Genomic DNA, 9894 nt, shown 5'->3' on the forward strand with positions numbered 1-9894 from the left:
CTATCTATCTATCTATCTATCTATCTATCTATCTCATTAAAATAACCGTAACTCACTCCTTTATGAGTTGACATTTCAGCCTTTAGGGGGCAGCAGAGCGCGGAGCGGCTGACGGGATCATAGAAGAAGACTCAGACACTGGTCCGAGATCAGCCCTCTGAGTTTTTCATGGATCATATTCATCCATCAGAAGTGTGAATAACTGACCCGAGAACAGCGGTTGAATGGACCGTGTTTCCCTTCACTAGTCACGTTGTGTAAACCAGTAGCCGCTTCCTTGTGTCAGCGGCGCCTCTGTGAAGGTTCAAACATGGCGCAGTGTGTGTTATACCACAGGTTGTTTCACAGTAACGCTAAAGTCCTGCAGACATGTTCCTTCAGACTCACTCACAGCGTGTCACGAAGAGAAAGCGGACTCGAACCCTCGCTGTCACCGCGGAGAGAGCAGCGCTGCCCGGTAGGTCACAGCTAGCTCCCGTTACCACCTGCTACACCAAACTCCATTCACAAATCTGCTCATTTAACGTACAAGTGAGGCTGCAGCTACGCTTCTGGGCTCACGCACCACTTTAACCTTTCATCATATAAGTCTACTTTCACATACAGCTTGTTTTAAACTGACTGTTGAAATGTTTGGAAATATGACAAAACAGTTCTCCTAGCACAGCTCAACACCAACTGAGAGTAGTATGGATATAACAACACACCAAACTCCATTTAGAAAATGGTCAATTTATCACAGAGCTGGACGATATGGCCAAAAACTATAGTTTGAAGTTTGAGTGAAGGTTTTTGTTTTAAACTCTTCTTCATGAGCAGAAAAACCCCCCAAACACTAGACAATCAGCACATTGTATACATCCGAGGTAGATCCATTTAGTTTTATACCTCCACACTGCTGGCACAATGCAACAGTATTGAACCTCTGTTATGTTGCTTTTGATGATCATTATATTGTTATAATCATTGATATAGTTTTACAGTTAGTTTCCTTTTACAAGTACGAGCGGCCACTAGTTTAAATTCTAAATAATTCAGTGGAGGTCTCCAGTTACCCATCAGTCTTTCCATGAAACGACATCACCTTAAATTGGTGAATGTTTGGCCTTATGTCAAGCTGTTGTGGAGATATAAAAGCTTTGATATTGTGATTTATGGCCTAACCTCTAACCACAGCTCTTTGTTTTCTTGTATTTCCTCATCAGCAGGTGAACGTGAGTCACTGGCTCACCTGCAGAACGACACCGCGGCTGAATGCACACTGCACAAGAGCTTTTTCCTCTCTGCCTCCTCCACCCCCATCAGGGGCTGTGCCCAAGTCGTCTGGAGTAAGTGACTCAGGTTTAGTTAAAGCTTGTAAATTCATACAGATTTTTGACACCTCTTTATTTATTCTAGTGTAATTAACTATCAAGTAGTGAGTTTATTTAGAAAGGTCTGATTGTGAATTAGTTTGGAAAAGTCGTTCTTAAATTTAAACGCTGCAATTATAAGGGGCGTTGGTGTCTTTATGTGTTAGTGTTTGAATAATGTATTCATCAGCACATAGTCATAGTTGAGTACTTTGATATATAGCAGTTATACAGTTGCTTAATCTTTCTCTCTGACCACAGTCATAATATTTATACTTTAGTCCCTCATGTTAAATAAGCCGATCATGATTCTCATATAACCGGCATCAAAGTTTGTTTAGATGATTGAATCTGTGAGCTCATTATTTAAACATTTCAGGCTGTCTGGGAGAAAAATAACATTTTGATTTAAAAGCTTGGATTTAAGTACAAATAGACTCAAGTAGTTGTCGTGTTTTTTCTCTTTGTCTTGTCTCTGTAAAGCCTGTGACATGGAAATCTTTAGCAATAACATTTGCTATCGGCGGCGCTCTGCTGGGAGGGATGAAATATTTCAAAAAGGAAAAGGAAGAAAGTGAGTATCTTACACTACTTTCAGACATGCACTGAAGTCTGGACATTTTCCTGAAATTTTCCGGACCAGTTGTAAATTAGAACACAAACGTCCAAGTCAGTTACGCCGGACATTTTCTGAAACTTTTCCTGCCAGCCTCCTGGTAAATGTTCTTGTTATTGTCAGAGTGAGCCCATGTGAGAACACAGCAGGAAAATGTCCAGAAGGTTCACGGTGAGCGGGTGACTGTGTTGATGACGTTTTTAACGCAAAAATGGAAGAACACAAACATGTCAGGATGAAAAAGAGGAGCGATACACATAGAAGAAGTCGGTGGTCAACTTGGCAAGACAATAGCTGTGTCTCAATTCCATACATCGGCTTCATTTGAAGACTGATTGTGTCACAGCGGCGCGATTGGACTGTCCCAATTCGAAGACTCCTTCAAATGCGGTCGACAATGTGTCCTTCCACCCCTGAGCAAAGGAGGCTCCATTGGATGCATCCTCTCCGGCCCAACCTATCCCATGACTTACTTAATTAACAAACAGTTTTTTATAGAGATAATGGTGGCAGCAATTTTAAATGTAACTATCGGCTTCAACTCAACCGGAAAACGGTAAACAGCGTTTTTTTAATTAACCAAAGAACTTTCTCGTCCATAGCTCTCTTGCTAGACTACGGCTGTAAGAGCAGGAGAAGCTGGTGACGCAATAAAAAGACCAGACTGTCATTTTGGTTTGGCCGATGCTCCTCTGAAGGATGTGGCTTCTGAATTGAGACACAGCTAATGAGATTTTGACGATAATGGCTGATGTTGTTGTCAAAGTGCTGTAAACAAACAGTCTGTGATTTCCACAGCAGAACTTTTACAATATGACCTACCTGCTATCAAGGCCCCAGCCCTCACCTAAATGTTCCCGACATTTTTGTTGTCGTTGTGAACACATCTGACCTGGACAATCTCCTGGTACATTCTTCACATGTAAGAAAATGTCTGGACCCAATTTTTCAGACATTTTCTGGAGTTCATGTCTTAAAACAGCTATAGTGTGAAATGTTCTGTACTCCGTAAGGTCAAGTTGAAATACAATACTAGATGGTGAATTTGTGTCATCTCTGAATCATGTTTTGGTTGTGTTAAATAGTGAGATTGTAAGTCGTAACTCTTTTAAATTTAATTGTGTAACTCTGCAGTGATGGAGAAAGAGAAGAACAGGTCGATAGGAAGACCGGCACTGGGCGGTCCCTTCTCGCTCATTGACCACGACAAAAAGCCTGTCAAGAGTGAGGACTTCCTGGGCCAGTGGGTCCTCATCTACTTTGGGTTTACTCACTGCCCGGACATCTGCCCGGATGAATTGGAGAAAATGATCGAAGTTGTGGATGAAATAGGTAATAGAAGCAGCTTTCATCACGGACTGTTTAGACACAGCAGGAAGTTAATTGACCAAACGTCCTGTTTGTGCTCGGCTTCCCACAGATAAAATAAAGTCTCTTCCAAACCTGACCCCTATCCTCATCACCATTGATCCCGAGAGAGACACAGCAGAGGCCATGGCTGCGTATGTGAAAGGTAAAAAAACAAACATGCAACCCTGCAGCTTAATCATATATACAGTGTTTCCTCTCATGTTTAATTTTAGCACTGGGAGCAGGCAGACCTTTTCTAATCCCTCACACATAGATTTGATCTTTATAATAGTCTATTCTTAGTAATACAAATTTTACCAGTGGTTCTTGAAGTCAAAAATTAACTGATTAAATTTCAGTGGTCAAAGGTCACTGTGATGTCATATGAAAAATAAAGCTTGATAAAGATGGTTGGACTTTAGGAAGATATCACAGTTTCCTGGGAAATAAAGTGCTATATTTCTATGAAGTAATAATTTTTAACTCAACGCAAAAACTTAAAATGTATAATACATTTTAGGGCTGTAATCAACAGGATGAGTACACAAAAACACCACTATTCAGTTATTTTGGAGTTTTCTGGATATTTAAATGTAATTTTTTATCTTGTCTGATTTAGAACAACAGATTACTCCTCAGTTCACCTCAATAATAAAGAACTTGTTGTTTTACGTGTAATCGTACGTTTCAGAGTTTTCTCCGAAGCTGATTGGCCTGACGGGGACAACAGCTGAGATTGAGCAGGTTTCCAGATCTTACAGAGTGTATTACAGTCAGGGACCAAAGGACGAGGACAACGACTACATAGTGAGTTCAAACGGTCTCTGCTGTTACTCTCACCACATGTCTTCATAATGGAAGGATAACGTAGGACAATGCATTCAGGATTTTGTGCATTAAGATAAGTATCTGTCTGAATTCCACCTCTTGTTGTCCTTAGGTCGATCACACCATCATCATGTACCTCGTGGGGCCAGACGGAGAGTTTGCGGAGTATTATGGACAGAACAAGCGAAGTGTGGAGATCACCAGCTCGATAGCGGCGAACATGAGAAAGTACAAGAAGGAGAAGTGACCTGCAGCCTGTTAAAGCCCATCACAGACTGACACACTGGCCTCAGGTGGTTCTGTGTAATCTGGTCAACTTAATTCATCGTTATTTATTTTGGATACGCTATTATATTAAGTTAATGTGTGTGCAGAAACATTCCTTGCAATGGATGAAGACAGACCTGAGGCCTGCTGCTGTCCTAATCTTCTCCATTATTGTCAATAATACACTTCACACTCCTGCTCATTCAAAAGACTGCACTTCCTGGTTGAAAAAAAATATATGAACACTTGAGCTCTAGCTCCTTAATATCTCTGATTTCTGATGCCAACAAGAAGGAAATACCTGGAGACAAATGAAACAGTTGTTTTTGTGATAAGTCAAAATACAACACATTTTTGGGGATTTGTTTTATTTGTTCTTTACAGGAATTAAGTTTGAATGTGAACTAAATACAAACGTTTGTTCTCACTAAGTCCAGATGATCAGGAGTAAATTAAATCCTGCATCCGTTTTTAGACCCTGTTCATACCTGGCATCAACATGTGGATCAGGTGATCCGATCATAAGTGGACAGTTCAAAGAACAGGCTTTTCTAGTTTATTGTTAATATATTGTTCTGTGTATGTGTTGAACCGGAAAGGACAAGAATAAGGACAGAAAAACATAACTAGACTGAGGATATTTAGCAATAGTGTCCAGCAGAGAGCACTGATAAGTTTATTTTTACACTTCTCATGGGGCACTTCACACCTACCTTGTGTGGTCCGGCCCTTCAGACTTTTCAGTTTAGTCCAAACCAAAATAACAGGTGTGAAATGTGCCTCAGAACGTGGTCCCGACCAACGGACCAAAATTTAGTCTGACTCGAAGAGGTGGTCTGGTTCCAGATCAAACTGGTCTGGGGTTTGGTTCATTTGCAGTGTGAAAACATTTTGTGGGGATAGTTATGATAGTTGAGACGGCATTAAACCCTGGAAGAAGAATAAGAAGCAGAAGTGTGGAGCACTGAACCTGAAGTTGGTAATGCTGGTAGTAAAACCATAATTGCAGTGGCAACAGAATGAACCGGTTCATTCATTTTCTCCATTCAAATGGAAAGACTACTACCTGCTGAACTAACACACTGATGTCAAACGCCCCCCCCAACTTCTACAAACCAATCAATGTCATGTATAAGTAGACGCTGCCCACGTATGTGATAAGGACAGAACGTACGTATGTCATAATCAATTCTTAATGCGCTCCCTGAATTACAATGGGAAACCAAAAGTAGCTAGATCGACGTTAAACAATGTCACAACGACGTGAAGCTTGGTTTAGATTTTTAAATAATAGACATTAAGGAATTCATAGGAATCCAATAATTATGTGGTCACAAATTACTATATTTGCTATCATTATCTTGTCATTTTTAAATCTATATCATAATTGATCTCAAACACTATCAGTCTTGACAAAGTTTTTTTTTTCTCCATTTTAACAGATGCTACATTCTTATCCCATAAATATGACTCCATAAAGCTCGTAAAGACTGAGGTCACCATGATGAATAATTACTTTCAGATAGAATTTCACTGCAGATTGATTATGTCATTAAAAGCCTCACATTTGCTGAAAGATCCTAATGATTTCCAGTGATAGTCTCATTCGACATCCCTCCCTTTGCACATATAATTCCATATATGTCACAGACAGGGAGGAGGTACGAAGTTCACATTCAGAATAAAAACATTTATTCAGACCTGAACTCAACCACCAGCCAGTGCTGCTTTATTAATATCGTCTGTGGCCGCACACCTGTCGTGTTCCTCCTTTAGAAATGGGATTAGAAAAGCAAACACAGCAGTTGTTTGGCTCTCCGCAGCCAGACACCACACTCATTCCTGGAGGAGACAGGCCTTCCACTTCACATGCAGTGCTCAGAATGGAACAAATTGATTTCTGGATTGATAAGTTATTTTAAAATCCTCTTCGGTGCCACCCCTGAGCCTCAATTTCCCAGAATATCACTAAAACCGACTGAAAAGATCTTTGAATTCCTGGCTTTTATTAGTGATTGTTACTATGGTGGATAAAAAAACTCAACTAAAAGATTTTAAACATTAAAAAGCTTCTAAATTCAGATACTTCTTGACTTAGTAATCATAAGAAGGTCAAATAACATCCATTTCACCACCTGCATAGTTCCCAAATGAAAAGCCATTTGATTTGGTCGGGCATTAATAACGATAATACATTTTATTTATATTGCAGCTTTCAAAACAGTTACAAGGTGCTTTACGAGTTATTTCGAAATTGAAGGAAAACAATAGGAAATAGTTAACAGTTATATTGAAAGCAATTTGAAGAGTGTCAGATGGCCGATTTAATTTTGAATTGATAAAGTAGCTTTTTTTAGCGCATCAATCTACTCTTAAGAACTCCTAATGACACTGAATTTACAAAAGTATTCACACTCCTAATGCAGCAACACAAGTCAAAAAGCTTGGCACACCTTCAGAGTTTCCATGCAGTCTTAAATAGTTAAAATTCTAATCATCTGAATTTCAGGCCTTAAAGTCTTAAATATGTTAAAATATCCCAATCTAGGTCTTAAAGATGTTTAGGTAGGACTTGATTGTATTAATGTTCATTTACCACTGCTTTTTAAATGTTTTGGCAGCATGTATAGCTTTTAATGACAGATATTAAGTCACTGTTATAAAACTAAAAACAGGACTAACGTGGAACTGATAAATGGTCGTTTACAAATGCTCAGAATTGATCTCCATACACTCATCTGTAGGAAAGACTATGTCTACTGTCTCTGTCTGTAGTTTGAGAGATAACATTGTGTTTCCAGGGATATTCTCTACTTCACCTTACCTTCAATCATGGGGAAGTGTAAGACATTCTGATAATCTGATATTCCTTCATATCTGCTGTTCTTGAAATAGGTTTTAAATTTCACTCATTATGGTCTCGATAAGTCTACTCCTGCAGAAACCCCGACCTGGATGTGGGCAGTTTGTCTTCTTCCTCCCCTTTAAGCTCTGTTGAACTTGATGTGAAGCAATTCAGCTGCCACCATCATCTCTCCACAAATGTATTAGTTTTATTAACTTGTATACTTAAGCTCACAGTTGTGCTGAAAGATAAACTGTCGCTCCATTCTCGGGTCGTGTGCATTTGACTGCATTCATCCCTCCCTCGGTTCTGACCACTGTTAGAATGGTATCACCCAGGTGAAGAGCAGAACCTGGTGTTGACCCGACAGTGTTTGGATTTCTGCCCTAAGGGTTTTTCCTTTTCTCTCTCATCAGATCAGAGTATAGTTTTCTTTGTCATTTCTGAGTCCTTTAAGTCAGTTTGGGAGCCTCCGAGCGAGACACCATGTGCCTTATCACTCAAAGCAGCCTCCATCTTCCATCACTCTACCACCTGATTGATGGAGATATAAATCAATATAAATGCTGTTTGCTTTCGTAGTCGCGGAGTCGTTTGGCCGTAGTAATGACAGATCAGTGAGGGAGCTGTGTCTGGGTGCTGAGTGTCCAGAAAAGCTGCCGATGACAGATGTTTTGAGATCAATCATCTTTGTGAGTCGAAGAAAACACACCACCAGTTGTTCTCTGTCTTTTTGTACACTTTTGTCGTGTGTGGTTTGCAGTAGCGTCGCTGTGAACCAGGTCCTGGTCTCTCCCGTTGACCCTCTAATCCCGTACAGATGCACCCGTCGTCAGATCTATTTTCCACCAGGGTGATGCATTGGTCTCTCCCCGGCACACCCAGCTGATGGGGATTTTCTCCCTGCCTCTTCTCTTTCTTGTCCTGTGACCCCTCAATTCACATCCTCTGGCCTCCGCATGCACATTTGCTGCTGTGTCGCGACGTGACAGAGGGGTCGGCGAACTTTTAGTCCCCCGCGCTGGTCGGCCTGCCCGGGCCATGCTTGTCTACCCAGAGCCAATTATAATCGCAGCTGTTGCCAGACCTTCAAGTGACTTTAAGAGGCTATTAAATCAGCAATTAGTCTGTCTGTGATACACTGCCAGATGAAATGCTCATTTCATACAGCTCTGTTTGCCCGTAGAACACCATATTGTTTCCGCTGAATAGCAGAAGTGAAGATCTGAGCTCCATCTAGAAATGTGTGTGTTGAAAATAAGGTCATCTTTAGTGCGATAAAGTAAATGATTCTTACATTTCTTCAGTTAGTTGAGGCTGCTTTCAAAAGTGCAACAACAAACCCTGAGGCTGTACAACCAGACAGTGTAACAAAGGGTAAACCTAAAACTAAAATATTTATTCTGGGATTTGAGTTTGAGTTTTATTTTAATACCCTATTGCACCGGAGTAATCTAAATTTAATTAATGTCGTTATGCACAGTATGTTGTGATGTTTAGGGGGCTGAGATTTATGAGTGTCTGCAATTGGTAAAACAAAAACAACAGAAAGGGATCTAGTGAATTTAAATGTGGTTAAATGTGGTTTCAAGGGGATTGTTGGGCATTAAGGGAGATATGAGTATTGTATTACCTCATTGGACATTGGGCATTTATTTTATTCTATTTTATTGTTTCAGCAAGTGTTAAAATCAGTTTACATGTTTTGACTTTCCGTTGATGGACTTTCTGTTGATGGGCTACTGTAATGTTATGTCTTGATCTAACCATCTAAAAAACATCAAACATCAAAAGATCAAATGAAAGAAAAAAAGGTGAAACAAAATGCAGATAAACCCAAAGAGCCAGGCACATTCAAATGCATGTCACATTTGAAAAACAAACAGTAAACATCACATAGAAAGATTTACGAGCAAATACAAAAGGCATCAAACACATAAAGCTGCAACTAAGGCTCCATATGAAAGATATGTTAAAATCAAACGTCTGTCTCGTGGACATGAAACGGACAATGATATTGAATATAAATCAAAAACATAATGTATTTGATCACGAATGCCACATGAAATTTCTTGAATAAAAGTGGGCTAACAAAGGCCCACCTCCATCTGGAATGTGCTAAATATTGCCCGTCAACCTCCGGCTGCTCCCAACACAAACCCAAACAGTCGTGTGTTATCAGCTCGGCTCTCCAGACAGCCAATGCCAGAATTTCAACGATGGCCTAACAGTCGTAATCTTCCCTGATCCCAGAAAATGAGGCCCGCCGTGTCGGGACCGTAAGCCCCCCTAAGCTGCCGTCCTTAGCATTCATTGCTTTTTAATGGGCAGTCTGAAGGATCACAATTGAAACCGTTTAAAAGTGACACAATACATCTATACATAGAAGGTTTGAAATACAAAATGGGCATACTGGACTTTTCCAAGGTGGCGTGGAAGCCATCTCCAAATATAGGAGGAGAAGCAGGGACGAGAAAGGGCCGACCGACGCTTATAAAAAGCTGTCAACGTCTCGTTAGGGTGAGGGATGTCTGTGGTGTACTGTCGGAACAATTAGAGTGGGTAGAGTAGGGAGGCTAATTCAAAGGCTCTGAAACACTTGTTGAACCTTGTGGGATACAAGCATCGCAAAGGTT

General features: G+C 40.4%; 1 protein-coding gene across 2 annotated transcripts; it reads left to right on the forward strand.

Annotated features, from left to right (window-relative positions):
* The first annotated feature begins 200 nt into the window (after nucleotides 1-200).
* LOC117766653 (protein SCO1 homolog, mitochondrial) lies at nucleotides 201-4842 on the forward strand. Of its 2 annotated transcripts, none has more exons than XM_034593912.1 (7): nucleotides 201-457; nucleotides 1209-1328; nucleotides 1836-1926; nucleotides 3103-3300; nucleotides 3389-3481; nucleotides 4010-4125; nucleotides 4259-4842. In XM_034593912.1, the coding sequence occupies exons 1-7, from the start codon at nucleotides 311-313 to the stop codon at nucleotides 4391-4393; spliced, it is 900 nt and encodes a 299-aa protein (XP_034449803.1). In that variant the 5' UTR covers nucleotides 201-310; the 3' UTR covers nucleotides 4394-4842. The 2 variants fall into 2 exon arrangements, with proteins under 2 accessions (XP_034449803.1, XP_034449802.1); XM_034593911.1 differs by having other exon boundaries at nucleotides 209-457; nucleotides 1206-1328.
* Nucleotides 4843-9894: the final 5052 nt, after the last annotated feature.

The sequence above is a fragment of the Hippoglossus hippoglossus genome, chromosome 8 (assembly GCF_009819705.1).
Source record: "Hippoglossus hippoglossus isolate fHipHip1 chromosome 8, fHipHip1.pri, whole genome shotgun sequence".
NCBI classification, from domain to species: domain Eukaryota; kingdom Metazoa; phylum Chordata; class Actinopteri; order Pleuronectiformes; family Pleuronectidae; genus Hippoglossus; species Hippoglossus hippoglossus.